General features: G+C 39.5%; 1 protein-coding gene across 13 annotated transcripts in view; it reads right to left on the bottom strand.

Annotated features, from left to right (window-relative positions):
* Positions 1-26,600, bottom strand: part of mast2 (microtubule associated serine/threonine kinase 2) — a 464,628-nt gene that overhangs the window by 48,509 nt on the left and 389,519 nt on the right. For all 13 annotated transcript variants that reach the window (XM_059647961.1, XM_059647949.1, XM_059647956.1 and 10 more), the window contains 8 exons: positions 25,983-26,058; positions 22,873-23,082; positions 16,339-16,440; positions 10,700-10,832; positions 7,455-7,522; positions 4,363-4,448; positions 3,665-3,873; positions 1,957-2,095 (listed from right to left, as the gene is read on the bottom strand). In XM_059647961.1, the coding sequence (XP_059503944.1) occupies positions 1,957-2,095; positions 3,665-3,873; positions 4,363-4,448; positions 7,455-7,522; positions 10,700-10,832; positions 16,339-16,440; positions 22,873-23,082; positions 25,983-26,058 (1,023 nt within the window). The remainder of the gene's footprint in view (positions 1-1,956; positions 2,096-3,664; positions 3,874-4,362; positions 4,449-7,454; positions 7,523-10,699; positions 10,833-16,338; positions 16,441-22,872; positions 23,083-25,982; positions 26,059-26,600) is intronic.

A 26,600-nucleotide genomic window follows, 5' to 3' on the forward strand; every position in this document is an offset into this window, starting at 1 on the left:
TAACTTCCTAGTCTCATCCACTGAGGGGGCAAAGTTTACTTCGATTGCTCACCTTTTTATGCAATTGCAGAAGCATTTACCTTTTGTCTAATGACACTCAAATTCTGATTTCTTTCTTTAAAAAAACCCTAATTGTGGTGTTATAAGTTACAAGGAAATTGAAAGAAACTACACCCATAAAGATGGCTTGCTCTGGGATAGGTAAAAGAAAACATAAACGGCCAACGCTTTATTCACATTAAGATTCGATACAGTGTGGAGCTGGAGGAATACAGCAGGTCAGGCAGCATCAGAACAGCAGGAAAGTCGACTCCCCAGTTCTGACGAAGGGTCCTAACCCAACACAGTGACTTTCCTGCTCCTCTGATGCTGCTGACTTGCTGTGTTCTGCCAGCTCCACAGTGTATCGACTCTGACTTCCCGTACATACAGTGCTTGCTATCTGCTAACATTACGATTCATTCGGTTGGGAGCTAAATTAAGGTAACCCCTCACTATGTTCAGGGAGCGACATGTAACAGTTTGCCCAAGAAATTGTGAAGCATATTGGCAATTGAGTACTTGAACTATTTTCAGTGGACAAAAGAATTTAAAAAGCATATTTCATAGAGGTCCTTCATAGGTTTTATACAATGATTAGGGAAAGAGAGGTGGCAGATGGAGTTCAACCTGGATAAATGCGAGGTGATGCATTTTGGAAGGTCGAATTTGAAAGCTGAGTACAGGATTAAGGATAGGATTCTTGGCAGCGTGGAGGAACAGAGGGATCTTGGTGTGCAGATACATAGATCCCTTAAAATGGCCACCCAAGTGGACAGGGTTGTTAAGAAAGCATATGGTGTTTTGGCTTTCATTAACAGGGGGATTGAGTTTAAGAGTCGTGAGATCTTGTTGCAGCTCTATAAAACTTTGGTTAGACCGCACTTGGAATACTGCGTCCAGTTCTGGGCGCCCTATTATAGGAAAGATGTGGATGCTTTGGAGAGGGTTCAGAGGAGGTTTACCAGGATGCTGCCTGGACTGGAGGGCTTATCTTATGAAGAGAGGTTGACTGAGCTCGGTCTCTTTTCATTGGAGAAAAGGAGGAGGAGAGGGGACCTAATTGAGGTATACAAGATAATGAGAGGCATAGATAGAGTCGATAGCCAGAGACTATTTCCCAGGGCAGAAATGGCTAGCACGAGGGGTCATAGTTTTAAGCTGGTTGGTGGAAAGTATAGAGGGGATGTCAGAGGCAGGTTCTTTACGCAGAGAGTTGTGAGAGCATGGAATGCGTTGCCAGCAGCAGTTGTGGAAGCAAGGTCATTGGGGTCATTTAAGAGACTGCTGGGCATGCATATGGTCACAGAAATTTGAGGGTGCATCCATGAGGATCAATGGTCGGCACAACATTGTGGGCTGAAGGGCCTGTTCTGTGCTGTACTGTTCTATGTTCTATGTTCTATGTTCTATGAAAGACTATTTCCTCTGGTTAGACTGCTTGTGACAATGTTCAAGTTAAAAGTGATGTCACAAAGACGACAAGGAGAAGGGTTTGGAATTTCTTCACAGAGTCCGTTGTTATGGACTGGTTGCCATAGGGAGTGGTTGACAGAGATTACCGAAACCGTTAATAGTAGACTTGAAAAATGCTTCAAGAGAGAAATGTATCAGGTTATGGAAAGAAAGCAGCAAAATGGGACTGGTTTAGATCACTTGAGTGATGAGCCAGCACATAGACTTAGGACTTAAATAGACTGGTCTTCTTCAATGCTGTAAATCTTTAGAGTTCTTAAGTATCCTTAAACAACTGTATTGAGAACTCAAAAATACTATATACACTTATATTGTTATCATGTGATTGTTAGGTGTTATGCTGATTTGTAGATTTAGTAATTGTAAGGATCAGCCTATCACTAAAGTACGCTAAACCCAAGTTATTACCCTGGTATTAGTAGTGAGTACAATAGTTCATACTTGTCTGGCTTGAGGTCTCGATGAACAATACCATAATTGTGTAGGTACTCCAAAGCCAACACAGTCTCTGCAAAATACATCCTGGCCATTTCAACAGGCAAAGCACCAATATTCTTCAATAAAGTTGCACAGTCACCACCTATTGTACAAAATGTAAAAAGGACACATTTAAATGCATCATTAGTTATCAGTGGTAGAAATCTGATTTTGAAAATATACCTTTAATGAATAACATAAATACCATAAAATTTTACACATGCCTCCAAGTTCACCAGATTAACATATTTTAAAGTCTGTGACACTGTGTCATATATCCCATTAACATGGGAAATCTAGAGCCCAGAAGTTCTTTGCTTCCATGCTTCATTTCCAGTGGCTACTTCTGAACTATGAACTTCTGTAACCATCAAAATACCAATAATTCCATTAATATTAATACAGCAGTAGCTGGTTTCAGGAACTGTGGTGTTAAAGATTTGGTTCAGTGTATTAGCAGTTATTGTAGTAGTACTAACTGATCCTATTGTAGTACTAACTGATCCTATTGTAGTACTAACTATCCTATTGGCTAACACTGCTGCAATTTATTTACTAATTGGCCCATCAGTTCAAATTTCATAGATAGTGAAAAAATATTCTTTGAAAACATGTAAACATTTCCGTTCTACTAATCTAATGAGACGCCCTCAACTCCCCAGCCAGTCAACTGCTTAACAGTAAGCCCTTAGGTAATCAACTTAATGCTGTCACACTATGACTAAATTATTCAAATAATTGTATTTAAACATTAATATTCACACTAATGAGGAAAATATCTGGGATTCTGTAGATATTTCAATTTGAGAAACGAGTTAAAATCCTCACAGCATTCCACTAACAGTCTGCTATCCTGAAAATGATTCTTATTCCTACTGTAAACCAATTCACAATCAATACGAGCATATCACCTCTAATCCCGTGCACTCCAATTTTTATTTACTAACTTCATGTATGGGACATTATCGAAAGCCATCTGAATATCCAAATACAAAATATTTATTGCTTCTCCTTTGTCTGCTGTTGAGGTAATGTCCTCAACAAACTCCAGTAAGTTTGTCAAACATGATTTCCCTTTCAAAATCTCTGCTGACTCAGCACAGGTTTACTATTCTTCTCTGAATATTACACAATTACATCATTACAATAGATTCTAACCTTTCCCTCTGACTAAAATCAAGCTAACACATATGTAATTCTATACTCTCCCTCTGCCTCCCTTCTTACATGGTGGGATTACATTTGCCACTATCCAGTCAGTAGGAATAGTTCCAGAATCTATAGAATTAAGTAGCATAATCACCAATGTATCTACTATCTCTATTGATACTTCAAGCAACACTCTGGGATGAAGCTCATCTGATCTGGAAGATTCATCAACCTTCAAATCAGTTAATGTTCCAAGTATTATCTCTTTATTAATGCTAATTTCCACAGCTTTTCAGTTACTCAGGTCTCTTGGTTGCCTATCGTTTCTGGGAGTTTTCTGATCTTATTCCATGAAGAAAGGCACGAAGTAACTGTTTACTTCCTCTCCCTTTCCCTGTTCTCCCTAATAAGCAGAAAATAACATACCATATTTTAAATCTTCTAAGAAAGAACACAATTCTAAAACAGGCACATTATTACTTTTCAAAGACAGACCACATGCATAAGCAATTCAATAACTAACCTTCTACATATTCGATTACCATACACAAGTGCCGTTTAGTCTCAAACGAGCAAAACATGCTGACAACAAAAGGGTTTTCAGCGAAGGTAAGGATATCTCTTTCAACAAAAGCTTGTTGGATTTGGTTCCTTAGAATTAGGTTCTGCTTGTTAATTTTCTTCATAGCAAACCTCTGTCGAGTTTCCTTATGCCTTACAAGGTAGACAGCTCTGGAATATATTCATAGCATCTGTTAAAAACTGCCATATGGTATAAGTAGCAGAACAATCCTAATAAAATGGCAATGTTTTAGAAGGTTACTCAGAGATATCAATTCAGTCGGTTAGGTTAATATTTCTTGAATCGTAGGAACAAGTGCAATTTTAGATCTAATTTCTGGGTTATATCCAAAACAGAAAATTCAAGGTCATTACAATAGAGGTGATTTCATGCAGAGCCAGTTTTAAGTCTATGTGGCATTTAGCTTCCTTTGGATTTTTTAGTTACTTCAATTGTAATGATGTTTTGGTAGTTACTGAGAACAGCCACAAAAAGATTGCCAATGGTTGTGTCATTTTAATTTCATTTCATTGCTTTATGGTGCAAATCATATCCAATGGTAATGTCATTAATGCTAGCCAGTTACAGAAAACATTTCTTCTCAAAAATGAAATAGGGTTCACTAGGCTTTCTATTTTCTTAAGTATGAAAATCTTTACCCATAGGCTCCATTGCTTATTAGCTTTAAGTTTTCAAAGTCTTCCTCACATGGAGTTTTCTTTGTGTGAACTGCGGCGCCTTGACCCTGAAAGCAAACAAACTCAACAAGTAAATCTGATATTCTGTCACTGGCACTGGGTTATTCTTTGCATTATCCTAAACATTACAGAAAGGAGCTATTGGTAAAAGAATAAAGTATGACAAATATAAGAAGAAACTTTTAAACCCAGCTTACCCTGTAGATGCAACGAAAACCTAAAATGAGGACAAGGTAAGTTGTCCAAAACACAAGTTCTTAACTGAGGCTGAACAGTAATTCTATGAGACACTTGCATGTTCTTCAGAGATTTAAATCTGAAAATATCTTTTTAATTTTCTTGCCAAATATTTAACTTTTCAGCTGTTTAGTAGACCATAATACTTAACCATGGTACAATTGGGGTTGGATTCACAAATGTCTATGGAGAGCATGCTGGGCAAAAAAAGAATCAATGTGGGAGAGTAGCTTGCAGGTTTTTTGGCTTCTTCCTGTCTCTAGACCAATTTCAAGGAGCCTGGGTCATCAGCTCAACCATCAACCAACAAGCAGCAGGTAGCCTAATGATGCAATTAAGGGGCCTATCACTAACTTGAGCAGATATGGCAGACAGCTGGTTAAGTCTCCCATTAGCAGATGTAGCTAGATTATTCTAAGTATCAAAGGGTTCTGTTTCTGTCCGGAATGCAAAGATAATGCCACAACTTACAGCCATAGAGTCATACAGCATGGAAACAGACCCTTCTGTCCATCTAGTCCACGTCGACCATGTTTCCAAGCTGAACTAGTCCCACTTGCCTGCATTTTTAGATTAGATTCCCTACAGTGTGGAAATCCACACTGCCCCTTGGAGCATCCCACCCAGGCCCAGACATATTCCCACCCCCATCCCCCAATAACCCACACACCCCTGAACATTACGGGCAATTTAGCATGGCCGATCCACCTAGCCTGCACATCTTTGGACTGTGGGAGGAAACCAGAGCACCCGGAGGAAACCCACGCAGACACAGGGAGAATGTGCAAATTCCGCACAGACAGTTACCCGAGGCTGGAATCGAACCCGGGTCCCTGGTGCTGTGAGGCTGCAGTGCTAACCACGGAGCCACCATGCCTCCCCGATTTGGCCCATATCCCTCCAGAACCTTCCTATTCACATGCTTATCCAAAAGTCGATCAAATAGTGTAACTGTACCTGCATCCACCACTTTCTCTGGCGGTTCATTCCACACACGAACCATGCTGTGTAAAAAAAGTTGCCCCACATGTCCTTTTTGAAACTTGCTCCTCTCACCTTAAAACTATGCTTCCTAGTTTTGAATGCCTTCACCCTAGGGAAAAGACTCTTACTATTCACTTTATCTATGCCCCACACAATTTTATAAACCTTTTTAACTTCACCAACCTCATAGGTTAGCCCATCCAGCCTATTTTTATACCACAAACCCTTCATTCCTGGCAACATCCTAGTATATCTTTCCTGAACGCTTTCCAATTTAATAATATCCTCATCCAGGGCAACCAAAAATGCATGCCACACTCCAAAAGAAGTCTCAGCAACATTCTGTACAACCTCAACATGACATCCTAAGTCCGACACTCAAAGGTCTGAGCAATGAAGGCAAGCATGCTAAATGCCTTCTTAACCATCCTGTCTACCTGTGATGCAAATTTCAAAGAACTGTGCACCTGAACCTTTAGATCTCTCTGTTCTACAACACTGACCAGCGCCCTACCATTAATTGTACAAGTCCTGCCCTTAATTGTTTCAACAAAATGCAATACCTCACATTTATCCAAATTAAATTCTATCTGCCATTCCTCTTCTCATTGACTGAACTGATCAAGATCTCTTTGTAACTTAAAATAACCTTCTTCACTTTCTACTATACTACCAATTTTGGCGTCATCTGCAAACTTATTATACATACCTCCTGTATTCTCATCCAAGTTGCATATAAAATGACCAATAAAAGTGGACCTAGAACTGGACACTGACCTCAGTCTGAGAAATAACTTCCACCACCACCCTCTGTCTCCTACTGTCAAGCCAATTTTGTATCCAATTGGCAAGATCACTCTGAATCCCATCTGATCTAACTTTATTGATTAGTCTACCAAGAGAAATCTTGTCAAAGGCTTTACTACAGCATCTACCACTCTACCCTCATCAATCCTTTTCATTACTTCATCAAATAAAACTAAGCAAGTTTTTGAAACAGGTATTTTCTTACACAAAATCATGCTGACTATCCCTAATAAGTCCTTGCTTATCCAAATGCATGTAAATCCTATCTTTCTGTAGTTACCCTCCTATCTCTGTGCAACCTTCATCCATGACATGGTTACCTCTAGGCCTAAATATTTCAACGTGCCCAGTGGCCCTCCTGTCATTCACTCTTAATAACTCATACCAAGCCCCATTCACCCATCACCCTTGTGTTTGTGAGCTAAAACTGGTTCCTAGTCCACCAATGCCTCAATTTTAAATTCTCATCTTATTTTCGAATTCCTTCATGGGCTTGCTTCTCCCTATCCTGTCATTTCTTCCAGACTACAACTCTCCAAGATATCTGCACTTATCCAATTCTCGCGTTTTCGGCACCCCCAAATTAATTGACTCAACCACTTACGGCTGTGCCTTCAGCTGCCAGGGCTATAAGCTCTGGAACTCACTCCCTAAATTACTTTGCCTCTTTTTCCTGCTGAAAAAGCCAAAAACTTTTTGATGAAGCTTTTGGTCATCTACCTTAAAATCTCCTAATGTGGTTCGGTGTCAAATTCTGTTGGCAAACACTCCTGGAATATGACATTATCCTAATGGTGCTACATAAACACAAGTTATTATATGAAAAGAAAGCGATTAGTCTAGTTAGCAACTTATTTAATGAGTTTACCTCATTCAGAATACTGTATACAACTGTCCAGTAATGCCAGTAATGGACTCAGATACTGTAAATTTTTATGAAGCACACTGGTGGGCAATTGGGTACATATTGAGATAGCTTGTTCAAAACAACAGTCAGTCTTTTGGTTTTGATCACCAATACTCACATCAATAGAATCATCAGTTTCTGGGGCCTCTGGATTGCCACTATCATAGCTTGTCAGCTGGGCCATTTCTATTTAGACAAGGTAGAGGCAACATATTATTTGCAGAAGGAAAGCAGAAAATACAGCACAACTGGATGATCCTAAAACTGCACATATTCCTATGAAAAGTGTTAAAATTTTAAAGTCAGAAGTCCACATTTAACAGTAAAATATTATGGTGCTACAATATAATAAGCATTTGAATGAATCCTAACAGTAAGATATAAAAGAGTAAAGAGGGAATGCATTACTTGGATAGACCAGCTCAGTTAACAGGCAATTCCGGTTTCCCAGCATGTATACCTACTCTTTTGTCTTGTGTTCCAAATCTGTTTTGATGTTGTACGACTCTATGACTATGATTACTGTCTAAAATGAAATGCCTTTACAGAACTATTTTAGCCAAAGTTCCCTGATAACATATAAAAGTAAATAACTTTACCCAAAATGACTTCAAATATGTAGCATTCAATATTTCTGTTCTTATTCTTAAATCTTCATAAAATGAAGAGCTAAGATTGATACTAGTACTTCACCAGATTTAGTACTAATTTGTAACCGTCAATTTAAAACAATTTCTGAAGATTACAGATTTTGGGAAAGAAATTCCCAGAATTTACCTAACTATTCAAATATCACTTTGCTAAGACCAACTTTAGTGTCGATAGCAAGAATAAATGTAACCCTCGCATGGTTTCTAGAATTGTTGGAAATATTGGACAAGACTGTGAGATACTATCATTGTGCTTCAATGCTTAGATTGTGCTTGCCTCCTTCCAGTGAAGGAAAAGAATTTCATGAGGATAAATTTATTGCAATATCCAAAGAGCAAGTGAATGTATTATTTTATAGTCAAAAGGCTTTCTTCATGGACATTTGCACCTCTGAAACAATCTCGCATTTTCATCCTTCAGAAATGAAGAGAAAACAACTAATTATTGCCAGAACCAAAAATGTTAGGGAGGTTATGAAGATAAAAGATACGAAAGTATGAAGAAGGCCAGGACAAACTAGTAGAAGTAACAAATTGAACATTTTGAGTAAGATGAGAGATAATGGGAACTGCAGATGCTGGAGAATTCCAAGATAATAAAATGTGAGGCTGGATGAACACAGCAGGCCAAGCAGCATCTCAGGAGCACAAAAGCTGACGTTTCGGGCCTAGACCCTTCATCAGAGAGGGGGATGGGGAGAGGGAACTGGAATAAATAGGGAGAGAGGGGGAGGCGGACCGAAGATGGAGAGTAAAGAAGATAGGTGGAGAGAGTATAGGTGGGGAGGTAGGGAGGGGATAGGTCAGTCCAGGGAAGACGGACAGTTCAAGGAGGTGGGATGAGGTTAGTAGGTAGATGGGGGTGCGGCTTGGGGTGGGAGGAAGGGATGTGTGAGAGGAAGAACCGGTTAGGGAGGCAGAGACAGGTTGTACTGGTTTTGGGATGCAGTGGGTGGGGGGGGAGAGCTGGGCTGGTTGTGTGGTGCAGTGGGGGGAGGGGACGAACTGGGCTGGTTTAGGGATGCAGTAGGGGAAGGGGAGATTTTGAAACTGGTGAAGTCCACATTGATACCATTGGGCTGCAGGGTTCCCAGGCGGAATATGAGTTGCTGTTCCTGCAACCTTCGGGTGGCATCATTGTGGCAGTACAGAAGGTCCATGATGGACATGTCATCTAGAGAATGGGAGGGGGACTGGAAATGGTTTGCGACTGGGAGGTGCAGTTGTTTGTTGCGAACTGAGCGGAGGTGTTCTGCAAAGCGGTCTCCAAGCCTCCGCTTGGTTTCCCCAATGTAGAGGAAGCCGCACCGGGTACACTGGATGCAATATACCACATTGGCAGATGTGCAGGTGAACCTGCACCCACCCTACCAACCTCCGGATACAACGCATCATCCTCCGACACTTTCGCCATTTACAATCCGACCCCACCACCCAAGACATTTTTCCATCCCCACCCCTGTCTGCTTTCCGGAGAGACCACTCTCTCCGTGACTTCCTTGTTCGCTCCACACTGCCCTCCAACCACACCACACCCGGCACCTTCCCCTGCAACCGCAGGAAATGCTACACTTGCCCCCACACCTCCACCCTCACCCCTATCCCAGGCCCCAAGATGACATTCCACATTAAGCAGAGGTTCACCTGCACATCTGCCAATGTGGTATACTGCATCCACTGTACCCGGTGCGGCTTCCGCTACATTGGGGAAACCAAGCGGAGGCTTGGAGACCGCTTTGCAGAACACCTCCGCTCAGTTCGCAACAAACAACTGCACCTCCCAGTCGCAAACCATTTCCAGTCCCCCTCCCATTCTCTAGATGACATGTCCATCATGGGCCTCCTGCACTGTCACAATGATGCCACCCGAAGGTTGCAGGAACAGCAACTCATATTCCGCCTGGGAACCCTGCAGCCCAATGGTATCAATGTGGACTTCACCAGTTTCAAAATCTCCCCTTCCCCTACTGCATCCCTAAACCAGCCCAGTTCGTCCCCTCCCCCCACTGCACCACACAACCTGCCCAGCTCTTCCCCTCCACCCACTGCATCCCAAAACCAGTACAACCTGTCTCTGCCTCCCTAACCGGTTCTTCCTCTCACACATCCCTTCCTCCCACCCCAAGCCGCACCCCCACCTACCTACTAACCTCATCCCACCTCCATGACCTGTCCATCTTCCCTGGACTGACCTATCCCCTCCCTACCTCCCCACCTATACTCTCTCCACCTATCTTCTTTACTCTCCATCTTCGGTCCGCCTCCCCCTCTCTCCCTATTTATTCCAGTTCCCTCTCCCCATCCCCCTCTCTGATGAAGGGTCTAGTCCCGAAACGTCAGCTTTTGTGCTCCTGAGATGCTGCTTGGCCTGCTGTGTTCATCCAGCCTCACATTTTATTATTTTGAGTAAGATGTTGCTTTACATAAATAGCCAGAATATGAACATTTCAAACGTAGAGAGACTGCTGCTGAGACAGCCTAAACAACATCAACTAAATTCTACACAGGTTTTGTATTTTGCACACTCTTATTAACTTAAATTTGCATGCAAATATTAATAGCACCATATTTGATTTTAATCCATTCTTACTGTCAACAATTTTCAGTCCAAAAAATGTTCTAACTAGCATTTACATTGATGAACCCCAGACCTTCTGCATGAAAGGTACTTTTGCTAGATCAGTAATTTTGTATCTTCTGTAAAATTCCCTACCCTCCAAGGGATCCCTGGTGAGCCCCAGCTGACTGATGATGTAACGGGGAATATCAGTCTTGATTCCTTGCCCTTCTTTGGCATGGCCTTCAGCTGCTTCCAACAAATGATAGAATTCCTCAGGATCAAACTCCTGCAAACACAAAACCCATCTCTTTCAACATTTCAATTTGAATCAAATATAATGATAGTAAATGATGTCATCATAGCACTCTTTGTTTTCTTTCCTTATTTTTCAGCATTTTCCTCAAACATTCTTGAGAACAGAAAACCATCCAGCATCAGCAGTGTTGTGGCATTTGATGCCACAGTTTTTAAATAAGCATTCAAGGCAAAAACCTAACTACTTCAGTTGCAAACATGATTAGAGTAAATGGTTTGTATCTTTGTTTTGAACTGTCGCAACTTAATTTACTTTCAATGTCAAAAAATGCCCACGTAAAATATGAAATCCTGAAGAAAATATTTACTCTCAGATCTACAGTTTACATCAACTATTTCTCTGGGAAAGCCGGAAGTGCCACCAGCAGTGGGGGAGGAATGAGTGATAATGGGAACGGCAGATGCTGGAGAATCCAAGATAACAAAGTGTGAAGCTGGATGAACACAGCAGGCCAAGCAGCATCTCAGGAGCACAAAAGCTTACGTTTCGGGCCTAGATCCTTCATCAGAGATCTCTGATGAAGGGTCTAGGCCCGAAATGTCAGCTTTTGTGCTCCTGAGATGCTGCTTTGTCTGCTGTGTTCATCCAGCTTCACACTTTGTTATAGTGGGGGAGGAATGTTGACTCCAGCCAGGAGAAGAGGAAGAGGGGATGCCGAGTCCTGAACAAATGGAGGTGTGTGTCTGTTTTTGGGCAGGTAGCAGCATCGGGCTGCTGTCAGGTAAGGTCCCAAGGGGTGTAACAGTCTTTCTGTGAGAAAAGTATCATTGGGGCTGCCTGTGGCAAGTTGAGGTGCTAACAGTTACCAAGGAGTTACACTAGGTTTTTAATGGTCTAACTTTTCTGGGCAATTATTAACCGCAGCAAAACTCTCCCATTCTCCAATGTAACTGCATACTTTCAAATGGTTCCAGGAGATGAAGAATTGACCATCGGAATCTTCAATATTCTGGGCAAATGTGTCAGAGCATAACACATTGGGATTCCAGAGGACACACAACTCCCATCGCTTTTGCAGAAATAACTAGCTGATCATCAGAAAGTCCAGGCCATTTATTTCAGTAAAAGTGGTGCCACATACGTTCAGGCTTACTGAGTTTTCTACAAGAATACTGCAGATTGCTGGAATTACTGGCCTGAGTAAATTTCAATCAGAAACCATTTGGCTTTCATTAATGCAGTGTACACCAGAAGTAAGCTTTAGCATCTATATGATGTTCAACTTGAAGATGTGCTAATTATGTCTATTTTAAAACAGTTACCTACATACAGAACCTGAGTGTTAATAGGAAGAAGATATGACTATGTTGGCAATGTGCCTGTTACATTTTTAAAATCTCACAGAACCACAAACTATGACCCTGAACAATTCAAATCTATTGCAGTTTGTTAGTTCTTGCAAAAACAAAGCAATTAATACATTTAAAAAAGTATAGACTGCGTGTTAGGACCAGGTGGCAGAAAATGGAAGCTAGAGACTCTCTGCATATCGTGCAACTTTATTATTCTGAGAATATACAAGCTATTATGATATGCAGCAGGTATTGGCATTATCTTGCTTGGAGACAAAATAACTGCAGATGCTGGAATCCAACGTAGGCAAACAGGAGGCTGGAAGAACACAGCAAGCCAGGCAGCATTTTGAAGAAAACAGCAGTTAACATTTCGGATATTACCCTTATCCTGTCAATTCCCTGCAAAGTTCAGTGGGGCTTTTTAAGTAAGAATTTATGATAAGTGCTTTCTACAATAAACATGACTGTTCAAATGAATTTTTGACAAACCAATGTGTTCAGTATAAGGCCTTCTAAAATTCATCATCTGTGTGTTCGGACACCCGTGCAAAAAATGTCATCATCATCATAATGGAGACATTTAAACCATATTAAATAAAAACAAAGTGCTAGAAAACCTCAAGTCTAGCAGTTTCTATGGACATAAAATCAAAAGAAAGCTTTGACTCTAAAATGGCTTTTCTTCAGAATTGATTGCATATCATTGCACAACTGACATCCATCATTAAATAGTGAGAAAGAATCACAAGAAGTACAGTTTCTTAGTAAGATCTTTCCCTTACATCAATCTCGTGATCACGACAATAGCTGATTTCTGTCTCATTCAGTTTCCCTTTCCCATCATGTGATACAACTTCAGAGAAAATCTTGCAGCACTCAACAGCAGCTGAACATCATTTACAGAAATCTATGGTTCCAACAACAAATCAAATATAAATGATGACAATCTATTTCATTTTGGGTAACACCTCTCTTAGCCATCTGAAGCTTGCCACTATCTTTCCAACATCCCTCATACAGAGCCATGCAGTCTGAGGTCACACAACACCAGGTTATAGTCTAACAAGTTTATCTGAAATCACAAAGTTTTGGAGCGTAGCCCCTTCATCAGGTGATGAAACAAAGTCAATTTTGGTCAGAAGGTTAGTCAGGTAGTAGGAGTTTGTCATATCAGGTTGGGGGATAGTCAGGCTCTGTCAGTTTGGAGAACAGCTGGGCCATGGCAGGTCTTCAAGTCGGGTTGCAGGGACAGTTGAGTCAGGAGGACTAATGAGGGGGAATATAATGAGGAGGAGGTCAAAAGAGTCAGTGAAAATCATTGGGCACCAGTTATGTTGTTATCCAGGAGTTATGTGAGGATCTTTCTAAACATATTGCCTAGGTAACTACTAGCCATGAAGGTACACCGGAACAGTCTGAAGTTCAACTCTAACTCAAAGATGCAGACATTTCCGAGGGCCCTGTGGTCCTGAGGCTTCTTGCATGGAAGTGTTCCTTTCTCCTTTCCTTTCCTGTTGTTGACCATGCTGTAAGGGAACATAGCCATTCAAAGTGACCTGTATTACACAGCTGGTAAACATAGTACACCGCACTGACCTAAGATTGGTATGGCATCCGAATAACTGAAAAATGGTAAATTGCTTGCAGAAGATCTTTCCAAAATACTGGGTCTGCAAATAGCTGCTGGAGCATGTTTAGCAAGAATTCATGGTAACAGAAGATCATCAAGTCAGAGTATTACTGGCTAGAACTAAGATGCAGAGGTGTAACTGGTTATAGTTGAACACCTCAATCTGCATTGATGCGACTAGGTACATGCCCAACCTGTGCTCGAGGTGCTAGTGAAAACACAAGTATTTTACAATGAGTTGCGTCATGATGGAGAAGTCCTGTTAGTTTAAATAGAATCTAGGCATCCAGATACAAAACATGGCAATGGAAGGGTGGAATAGACGCAATCCTTGATGGCAAACTTCAAATCATAAACCAATACTTTTTTAATTCAATTGGCTGCAAAAAGTGGTAATTTTTTTTGCATCAGTCAAGAGACGCACCAAGGGAGAATTATTTTCCCAGATTTAATAACTGGAGTGAACTAGAGCAGACAGAAGTCGGAAAACAAAGTCAAAGACCTTCTTCCATTGAAAAGTGGAAATGTTTGTTGACAACAGTGTTCAGATACATGCCTATGTGCAGCAAGACTTGGTCAGCATTCGGGCTTAGACTAGTAAGTAGCAATCGACATTTGTGCCATGCAAGTGTCAGGCAATGACCATTTCCAACAAAACCGAATCTAACCTTGCATCCTTTGCATTCAATGGCACTGCCATAGCTGAATCCACAACATAAACATTTGGAGAGTACCACAGACAAGAAACTTAACTGGACCAGAAATCTACTAGAGCAAATCAGTGACTGGGAATTCTGCAAGAATTAACTCACCACCTGACTTCCATAACCTGTCCACTATCCACAAGGTACAGCCATTATATATTTAAAAAAAAATCAAGAACTACAGATGCTGTAAATCAGGAACAAAAACAGAAGTTGATAGAAAATCTCAGCAGGTCTCGCAGCACCTGTGAAGAAAAAAATCAGAGGAAGGGTCTCTGGACCCCAAACATTAACTCTGATTTTTTTTTCTTCACAGATGTTGCCAGAACTGCTGAGCTTTTCCAACAACTTCTGTTTTTGTATAAACATTATAATTTGTTTTTTTTAAGCAGGAATGTGGACACAATGCCCGAAAATCCTCAATAAATTGAGATATCATTGCATCAAAAAGGCTTTCAAAAATATTACTGCAACCCATGAACAGTAAAGCATATTTATTCAAATAAGTAGTTCAATATCATTAAAAGGAGATTGCAGATTTAAAAAAAACATGATTAATCTCTCTGGTTTTTCGTAGATATATAGTCAAATAGAAACAGTAGTAGGCCTTTTGCCCTTTGAAACTACTCCACTATTCAAGATTGTCATGGCTGATCTTCCAACTCAGTACTCTATTCCTGCTTTCACTAAAGCTCTTTTCTGATCAACTAATCTGTCTAACGCTCTCAATGGCTGATCTATCTAACTTTTTAAAATCTGCATCCATCTTAATTTTTACGTAGTAGTTGGTAAAGTGTACTCTTTAATAAATTAAAAGGTTTAATGTAGAAACTCAATAATTTCTAAAGATTATTTGTTCTTTTGAAATGTTTTGGAATAAAATTTTTTAAGAAGATAATTTACATATCTCCACGCATTCATTCCTTCACAGCCAGTAAATTACAAGCTAACAATTACTTCGAGTGGTCACACTTCTGCTCTTTTTAATGAACAGAAAAATACAAAGCATAGCCAATTGAGAAATCAAATTAACAAAGTACCAATGTAAGCTGATTAATGTACTTGGCCATTAATTATCTAAGAATGACGATCATTTATCTGATACTAACATTTAGGCTGCTGCATGATTAAATGCTCAACCAAAATTTTAAATCATGAAATCACTGGTGAAGCATTGATAGATGGAGCACTTACATCTTTGATATTCCTTCTGTTAATAACGTCATTCTTCTTTTTAAACTTTACTCATTTGAAAGCCCCACTACCAAAAGCCTCAAACACCATTAGCCAAACATAACACATTCATTTTGTATTCACATGCTTACTCATATCTGCAAATATATTTGCAAGAGAGTAAGAATTGCTCCTCTGGGGAAGATCAATGTAACATATATTGCTGCAGTGTTCTGTGACACACTCATTTATAACAAATGCAGATTTGATTCAAGAGCTGCTAAGGAAAGCTTAGCAAGTTGGAAGCCTGGTACATTTCATACTATAATAAAGCAATCTGCATTCAAATATCACCTAATCACATGTTTAGAGGATGGTTACATTAACTTTAAACCAATCATTTCTGCCTGTATTATTTTACAAGACAAAATTCAAACCCAAAAATATAGAACAAAGATTATAATGATCTGGAGAAAGGGTCATTGCACCTGAAACATTAACTCTGATTTCACTTCACAGATGGTGCCAGGCCTGCTGCTTTTTTCCATTAATTTGTGTTTTTGACTGTAGTGATCTGGAGGACCTTGAACATTCATTAACCTTGCAGATTCAATTGGCATTAATATTCTATTAATGGACATTCAAGTAATAAGTACATGAGGGGTTACTCTCACCAGACATTCAAGCAGTCGCGCTGGCCGTGCAATAATGATCATCAGCTTCTTTACCAGTTGGGTCACAAATGTTACCTCCGAACTCTCTGACCGTTCATGAGCCTGTAAAATAAAAGTCACATTAACATTTCAACAAAAGATGTACTAAGCTAGCACAAATCTTAACACTGTAACAATAAACATTGCTATTCATACACACACCACACAATGCAGTCTGTCTCAAAATAAAATCTTTAGAGAGAAAGAACAATGGGACTCAACTGGTAACACCGTGTTGGTCAAAAATCGTGCAAATCTCTGAATCTCAAAAGTTCGCAGCAAGATATTATCTTGCTGAAAAGACAATCTGAACATGTTGTTTTGACACAGACTAAGTCCCTATTGAAACATGCCAGATTACATATCAAAACCTCATTCAAGTCTGCATATTAAGCAGCACAGAATCATTAGCACCTGAAGTTGATGTCATGCTTGTCTGAGGAATGCCTATGTCATTCCTATACACAGTGAATCCCAATGACATAATCATCAGCAGAACAATTTACCAAGTTAAGTCATACTCTGTCTGAAAGACCATCCGTCACGACCAGTGATCACTGGAGCACGAAATTAAAATGACCCACCATTCCCCCTCCCCTCCAGGTCCTTATCATGTTCCATCTTAAACAGACTCAAAACAGGCAGATCAAAAGCAATAATAATGTGTTTCAAAGGTGAGAAAAGCACAAAACACATCTTTTATCTTTGAAAAGAATGTTCTGCTTTGTTTTTTTTAAATAGTTCAATAAAACTTCCACTTTTTACTCTTGCTGGCTATTAAAATCCATATGTATTTTTCACTTTCAAATTAATATTTAGGTTTTTTTCATACCAGGATATCTGATAAATCACAGCAGCAAAATTAAACACCAAAGTATCAATAAGGAATGCTATTCAAAATGATGACTAAATTAATCCAGAAGCAAATCTTGTTTCTGAATTTATAGTGTCACAGACATACGGCTTGGAAATACACCCTTCATTCCAAATTTGGCACCGACCAAACATCCGAATATGACCTAGTCCCATTTGCCAGCATTTTGCCCAAGTCTCTCTAAACCCTTCCTATTTCTATACCCATCCAGGTGTCTTTTGAATGTTGTAATTGTACCGGTTTCCACCACTTCCTCTGGCAGCTCATTCCATACACACACCAGCCTCTGTGTGAAAGTGTTATCCTTCAGGTCCTATACTGTGCAGTACTGTTCTAACTCTTTCCCCTTCACTTTAAATTGATGCCCCCTATTTTTGGACTCCCCCATCTTAGGAAAAAGACCTTGGCTCTTCACCCTATCCATGACCCTCACGATTTTATAAACCACTGTAAGGTCACCCCTCAGCCTCTGACACTCCAGGGAAAGAACTCCAGCCGATTCAGCCTTTTCCTATGGCTCAAACCCTCCAGTCCCAGCAACATCATTGCAAATCTCTTCTGCATCCTTTCAATCTTAACAACATCTTTCCTATAGAAGGGAGACCAGAACTGTATGCAGTATTCTAAAAGTGGCCTCACCAATGTCCATAGAGCTGCAGCAACCTCCCAATTCCCTGTTCTGACCAACAAAGGTAAGTGTGCCAAATGCCTTCTTCACACCCTGTCTACCTGTGAATCCACTTTCAAGGAGCTATGCACCTGTACTGCTCGCTCTCTTTGTTTGGCAACACTCCCCAGGACCCTACCATTTATTGTACAAGTCCTGCCCTGGTTTGCCTTTCCAAAATGTAACACCTTACATTTATCTAAATTAAATTCCATCTGCCATTCCTCAGCGTATTGGCGCATCTTATCAAGGTCCTGTTGTGCTCTGGGATAATCTTCACTGTTCATTACACACCATCTATTGTGATGTCATCTGCAAAATTACTAACTAGCTCCACACATAGAGAAGACCTTGCTGATCTTTAAGGGGCCCTATTCTCTCCCTAGTTACCCTTTTGACCTAAATATATTTGTAGAATTTCTTGGGATTTTCCTTAGCCCTATTTGCCAAAGCTATCTCCTGTCCCTTTTTTGGCCTCCTGATTTCCCCCTTAACTATACTCCCACTGCCTTTATATTCTTCTAGGGATTCCCGTGATCCCAGTTGTCTATACCTGACATATGCCTCCTCCTATTTCTTGAACAGAGCCTCAATTTCTCCAGTCACCCAGCATTCCATACACATACCAACCTTGCTCTTTGCATTAACAGTAACATACTGTCTCTGAACTCTCCTTGTCTCATCTTTAAAGACACCCCCACCCAGTTCCCAACCATCCTTTTACCTGCAAGCAGCCTCCCCAATCAACTTTGAAAGTTTGTGTGAGACTGTCAAAATTAATCCTACACCAATTTGGAACTTAACTTTTTGATCAGCTCTATCTTTTTCCATAACTATTTATAACTAACAGAATTATGATCACTTGCCCCAAAGTGCACCCCAACCAACACTTCAGCCACTTGCCCTGCCTTATTTCCAAAAAGGTCAAATATTGCTCCTTCTCCACAAGGTACATCCACATATTGAATAAGAAAGCTGTTTTGTACACATATAACAAATTCCTCCCCATCTAAGACCTTAACACTCGTTGTTGATTGTAAAGGGTGGATTTGCTGAGATTCTTGACATATAATAGGGTCTCTGTATATTCTCTCAATCTGAAAAGCATCATTAGAGATGTAAATAATGAAATAATACTTTAATGCATGACTTAGACTCTAATTATGTACTCAGTATATGAAAAGCTGGGTACTGATGTTTAGAAGAAGGTTCTGTTCCTACCGAGGTATAATTACGTCTGAAGTGCCCCAAGGTTCTACTCTTGACCTTGTTTATTTCTCATCTGCATGCTGCCTAACAGACGCATCAACCAAAAACATATCAGATTCCAAATGTGTACTGATGACACTCGGTTCTATCTTACTGCCGCTGTCAGCTTGCCTATTGATATCCAGTCCTAGATAAGCCAAAAATTTCTTCCAATTAAACAGTGGGAAGACTACTGTCTTAAGCCCTCCTAACCACAAATTTTATTACTCACCTTAGGCTGAAACAGCCCATTCTCAATGTCAGCGTTCTATTCTCACCAGAGCTGACACTCTGATCCATTTCACTTACGTCCAGCTCTGGAACACTGCCAGGGTTGCCACTATCTCAGCCCTCAGCTGCTGAAATCCCAATTCAACTTTTTGTTAAACTAACCTTCACTCTTTTAATGCTCACACAGGTGGCATCCCATTTTTCGTTCTCCATGAATTTCATCTCATCTACACTATGCTGTACATATCCTAATTCACACCAAGTTCCATTTTGTCATCTCACAATGACTGCCACCAACTGCTATCCAACAATGTCCTGTTTTTAAAATACTCCTTGCAGTGTTCAAACCTTCCTGCGGTCTCCACTCTCCCTTGGTCTGTTATCTTCTCCAGTCCTAAATTCCCTAGAGGACCCTGCCTTCCTCCAAGTGGGGGCTCTTGTAAGTCTCTTACTTTTTGTCTGATAATGCTCCTGAGAAGCAGGGGTGTTCTAATACAGTAAAGCCACTATATAAATCCAAGGTGATGCTGACTGGACCACAAACTGAAAAATCTTCACAGTTTCATATTCCCTATATGTTATCTATTGCATAATATATGCAGGTAAAAAATTAGGGTATATTGCAAGATAACCTTCTGCCCCATGAAATTACACATAATACAAATCAGTGATGTGATACACTAACACATGTCTAGTGTCCAGTAGATGCGCACTGTTAGAAGTCATAATTGTATGATTCAACATCTATCAAACTGTACAGCAACATCTTTGATACAGTTAGACTGGATACTTTGATGCAAACAACAATACCATGGTCTTCTTGCGTTAAAGGCTATTGCAGAAAATTACATCAGCCTATGGACACATATTCAGTATAAACTGCTTCAGCCCATTGATATTGTTCCCAGGTGTATTTTGGGTTCTGGGTGAAAGACAATGATTGTTTAGTTTAGCTAATTTCTTTGATGTATTTCATGTAAGTTTTAAACTTTCAAGCTTTCATTATAATATCAAATCATAAGTAACTGTAAGTCTTGTATTACGTCATAATTTTGCACTCCAAACTTTAAATTGCCTAGTAAAAGCTTTAGACAGAAACTATTACAAGGAAGATTGGAAGTTAAATATGATTAACAATTCAAAGGTAAGATTTGCAGAGAAATTCATTATTCCAAAGCAATTCTAGGATCAATCCAAGGAGATTTAAAGCAAGATTACAGTTGAGAAATACGCCTGTTTTATACTCAGGTCATTTCAGTTGGAGACAGCAGCTCAACCGTGAAAGTAGATCTTACTATAGATAACAAAGTGTGGAGCTGGATGAACACAGCAGGCCAAGCAGCATCGCAGGAGCACAAAAGCTGACGTTTCCGGCCGAGACCCTTCATCAGAAAAGGCATTTCTGATGAAGGGTCTAGGCCCGAAATGTCAGCTTTTGTGCTCCTAAGATGCTGCTTGGCCTGCTGTGTTCATCCAGCTCTACACTGTTATCTCGGATTCTCCAGCATCTGCAGTTCCCATTATCTCTGATACAGTAGATCCTACTGCTGTTTATAGAATTGAAGAAGACAACAGATCACCAAAATGAACATACGTCAAATTGTGCTGTACACTGTTGAACATATTGGCTTTTGATAAGCATAAACTGTCAAAATTTAGTACTGCCTTTGTCTTACAGGTTTAACATCTTGAATGGTGAATTTGCATTTCATTCTGGAACCTGAGTATTAATTCGTAGCTCAAATCACAGTTCATGAAGGCTAGATCAATCAGCACCCACAGTAACTATCACTTTTAGAGATCACATGCAGAATACAGATAATATTAATACATATACAGTTATTGAAAGAACTGCATTGTGTCCTTTTTGTCTTCTGATGCACTGTATTAAATGTCATTAACGGTCTCCCATAATCAGCATAATTGTTACAGATTTATTGATCGCAACTTTAGTTACTGCCTCACCGAAATGGCTTTCATACAAGCAACAGTGATATTTGTCTAACTGCAAGTTGACCTCCACCACTGTATGCAACATTTGCATGAGGGATGGGAGCATGCAAAGTGGTCATTTCCAATTTTCAGCAAAAACTAAGCAGTGTGAAATCAGCATTTTATTTACAGAGTTGAAATATCAAAATTAGCTTGCATCTGCAGCAAGAACAAAGATTTCTAGAAATTACATAGCATCTACAAAGGGAAAAGCCAGTGGAAAATTTTGGTTAGGAAAAACGTATTCTTCTTTCAGATTCCCAGCATTTTATGTTTCTTTCTATTTATTTATATTTGCAGGGGTGCTTTGTAGTTTGACTCGAACAATATTTAGTTCTTGGTGACTGAGGAAAAGTTTTAATGTGACTTGATATTAACATATAACAAAAAAATGAACAAAACAGCACAACAGCACACTTCAGCCCACCAAGCCTACGTCAACACATAATGCCTTTCAAAAATAAATACCTTTTGCTTCTACAAGCTCCTTTATCCCTCTGTTCCCTGCCTATTCATGTATCCGTCAAGATGCCTTTTAAACGTTGCTATTGAATCCACCCATCCTAAGCCATTTAACTTAAGCCTATGTAAACCTATGTTCCTTATTAATTGACATTTCTACCCAAGGAAAAAGACTCCAGTTATCTATTCTACCCATGCTTCTCTTAAATTTTGTAAACTTCTATCAGGTTGGCCCCCGCAGCCTCCGACACCCAAGTGAAAACAAACCAAGTTTGTCCAAGTCTCTCTTTATAGCTAATACCCTCTAAACCTGGTAACCTCCTGGTAAACCATTTCTGTACCCGCTCCAAAGCCTCAACTTCCTTTTGGTAGTATGGTAACTGGAACTGTACACAATATTCCAAATGTGACCCAAATGAAGTTCTTGTCAGCTGCAATATGACTTGACAATTTTTATACTCTGTGCCCAGACCGGCGAAGGCAAGCATGCCCTATGTCTTCTTGACCATCTTATCCACTTATGCTGCTGTTCTTAGGGAATTGTGGACCTGTATACCTAGATACCTCTGTATGTTAATAGTTCTAAGGGCTCTGTCATGTACTGTATCCTTCCATCCTGCATGGGACCTTCCAAAATGTAGCACTTCACATGTGGCCAGTGTAAATTTCATTTGCTATTTCTCAGCCCAAGTTTCTATCAGCTAATCAAAATCTTGCTCAATCCTCTAGCAGTCCTCCTCATTATCTCCAGATTTCCCATTCTTTGTATCATTCGCAAACTTACTAACCAGGCGACCTACACTCTCCCCCAGTCTTTTATATTACAAACAATGGAGGTCCCAGCACTGATCCTTAAGCAACACCAGTGAACACAGACCTTTAATCAGAAAAACATCCTTCCATCACTACAGTCTGTCTTCTATGGTCTGCCAGTTCTGTATCCATCTTATGAGCTCATTTCAGCCTTGTTAAAGTTATAGCATGGTCATATAAGTAAATTAAAGCAAATAAAAAGACTTACATCTTGCAGTAGCTTCTCGAGGTTCTCTTGCAGCTCAAAAAAGTATCTGGAGGTAATGAGCCCATCTCGGGATTTTGCCAGGCAATCCCTACCCAATTCAATAACTTGATGGTGGATAAAGCTGAGAACCCCATCTGCGAGAGGCAGCACATTTTCAGGTGCACTGGATGTAATGAATTCCTGGAGGTTCTCTTCCATTTGAGCCGTGGCCTATTGATTGAAATTGATTCATATAATTTGTCTGATATTTCTAGCATTCTCAGCTAATTTTTAAATAAAATGAAAGTCTTGCTTAAGAGGAACCATTGCCATGTATTGTCTTATGAGACACTTTTCAGATGCATAAAAGAAGAACTGGTAGTTACAAAATGCTTTCCACCCGTGTCGGGACATCATGAAGCATTTTATAATTACTGTTTGCTTTGAAAGAAAGGCAGAAAATTGAAGAGCATTTTCATTTGGCTGATGACGTTAAGGTTGAGAAGAACATATGCAGTAAATCAGCCTTTAGAAGGTTAAAAGTTGCAGATAGAAGGAAAGATCAGGGACGTGGTAACTGTGACAAAAATTGAATGCTCATCTCGAGAATATTTGTACAGTCAAATAAAGATACAATTTATGGGAGTGTTGATCTGCTTCTGAAGTTTTTCATATAGCCACCCATATTAAAAAATACATTGAGAATAAGGCCAAGATTTTTCATAGTTGTGAAGTACCAGGAAACAGTGGGATGAATTAAGTGCTGCATCACAATTTTTGGACTGTGGGGGACATAGTAAGAAAAGGAGTGTGTCGAATAGTGTTTTTGGCCAAAGAAAAAGGAAGAATATAAATTTCAAAGAAGACCTGACTATAGCAGCATCAATTCCATCTCAAGTTGGGGAAGATGTTGGCAGAAGTGTATTTATTGCTCATCTGCAACTTTACACCAAAACAGGTAACAATAATTAACTAAAAGGGTTTGTCTTTGTTAAGGACTGAATGGGCACAAAGAAATTAAGTTGATTGTGGCAACTCTTTCACCAACTAGAAGATCCAGCCTCACCTTTTCAAGGTGCCTAATGATGGCCACAACATTCTTTAAAATAAATTTGGAAAAAAGTTAGCAGAATGTGGGAAAAAAAGTACTACAGAATAAGCTATTGTCCACTAACTGGAAGTAGCTGTATGGATTGTAATGGTTTTTTTTGTAAATTGTACACTTCTATTTCTATATTTCAAAGTACATTGAAAGGTTGACTAGGATTATGTAAGCAGTGAAAAGGACATGGGATTGTTTCATACAAAAGCATCCATTTTGAGGAAAATGGGAAATAAATCACCATGATTAGAGATTTTAATACAAACTAAAGTCTTGCAGGCATAAATGTTGATGACTGTACAGAATAACACAGTGGAAAAAAAACTGCTTTACCAAATTGACTGAGATTGACTTCGAAACCACACCCTGCTCACCACCTTTAATGCCCTAATCCTTATTAGATATGTAACAATCTCCCACCGTAATCATTTTTCCTTGGAGGCTTCTCATTTCTACTCCATTAAGTGCAAGTGATGCAGACTGATAATCACTATCCATCAATTGGGCCCCATTCCACTGTCTCCAATTTGACACAGCTTGCTCAACATGTAATATTGGATGTGCAGAAATTTCCTTCAACTGAATAATGGCCCAGTATCCATTCCCAGGTGGCTATTTACATTCCTGGCAATTATTATAAACTGATCAAGACCATTCACAACCTTGGCATTGGGTTTGTCCCAATCTTAATCTTCATCCAAGACTACCTATTTCCACCATTGCAGTATTACTCAATTCCAATTCTGCATCAGTTCATATTGCGATAAAACAGTCATCCGTAACTTCATTTCAGACCTTAAGACTCAACAACCCCAAAATTTCCCCGGAGATACTTCCATTTTCCACCATATGTAAACATGCACTCAGCCAAAACTTTGCTGCTCCTTCGGTCCTGAGCTAGCTGACCATCCCTATTCCCAGACTGACAATACGTCAGCTTTAACATCCTCAGCAGATTTTCCAAAACCCTTGGTTTCACGCCCTACCCATTTCTCTACAAGTTTTCATGTTATCTATTTATCTATTACTGGCCTTGTGCACATCCTTGATCTTAATCACTCCATAATGGTGACTACTTTCAGCTGTCTCAGGTCTGAGCTCTGGAATTCCCTAAACCTTTCTTTTGTCTCCCTTCTTTTAGGATGATCCTTAAAATCTTCCAATGCTCAATGTCAAAAATCTTTTTATTGATTTCACTCTTGTTAAGCACTTTCAGATGTTTTACTCTGTGAAATGCACATATAAACCTAAGTTAGTTTTTGTTGGTCTTTAGCCGGAGGTAAAAAAATTAGTTAAAAAGGACAACTGCTCTTGCAAAGAGTGAAGAAGTGCATTCTCAGAACAGCAGTGCGAAGTAAGATTCACAGAGGATATTACACCTTTGGCTAGTGAACAAGAGGAGGAATTGTTGTAGTTGCATTGAGACAATTGCTGACTCTCCTTCTTAATAAGGATGAAGCAACTCTAATATTATATCTACAACATGCACAAGCTTTACTATGATCAAAGTAGTAGTTGTAAACAACTAATCTTTACAAGAAACAACACAGTGACAACTATGACTCAATCAAATGTAGTACTAAATCTGACAGAAGAGGGAGAGAGGATTACACAACTCTCCATGTCAGTTCAAGTAATATCAGTTCTTTCATCTGAATAGACAGAGGACAAAATTGTACCTGGATCAAGAAAAGGAGGCACATAATTCAAAGATCAACCAGTCAATTTGATTTATTGGACTAAAACACAATGGTTTGAGAAGGTGATCTATTCTATCAAAAAAGCATTTAACTAAAAATTTCACAGCCTGTGAAAATTGTTTCAATATCTCGTCCTTAATAATAAGCAAAATAGCAGGCGCCACTGAAATGTACTGAATGTTCGAAATATTCTGTTTATGCTGACATGTTGTGAATGGGAACAGACATTTATGGATTTACTTTTATTGATCACAGAAAAATGTGTAATAAGCTACATATATGCATAAAGACAGAATGAATGAGCTGCCCTTAAAAAAATCACTACTCACCTTTGGAAATCTTTCTTTATACACATGGTTCATCATTACTATCTCATTATCGTAGAAACAAGGGGATCGTCCAGGGCTGTGATTTTAAAAGCAAAAGTACACACACAAAAAGTGTAAGTTACAAACAATATTAAATTTATTGCATTTTTAGAATATGGCAGAATTTAATCAGTAACTACAGTAATTTTAGAGTCATTTCCTGCTTCGTTGGATCTGACATTGAGTGAGGTAATGCTTTATGTTATGGGAAAGTTTACAGACCACATCTACTCAATCAGAATGTAATTACATGGCTAATTTCTTGAATAAAGAGCAAATGTCATAGAGTTTTAATTCACAGTAGCTCGTTGGAAGATAGGATAATAGTGCTTTGGTCCCATTTACTTTTCATTATGCATGTGCATCTCATCTTTTAATCACTTTTTCCAGGACTTAATGTAGCCAATATTACAGTAAAGCTGACAATTTCATCTGGCATCTCAGATATTAGTGTCAGGTAAGAGGTTTTGTTTTCGTTTAATTCTTTTTATTGAATCATTGAGTTAAGATATTTTGTCCCTTAGGGAACTCAGTTTCTGTTCCAATTCACCTTAAGAAATTTAGCTTAAGTTTTTTTCT

Source organism: Stegostoma tigrinum, chromosome 8 (genome assembly GCF_030684315.1).
Source record: "Stegostoma tigrinum isolate sSteTig4 chromosome 8, sSteTig4.hap1, whole genome shotgun sequence".
Taxonomy (NCBI): domain Eukaryota; kingdom Metazoa; phylum Chordata; class Chondrichthyes; order Orectolobiformes; family Stegostomatidae; genus Stegostoma; species Stegostoma tigrinum.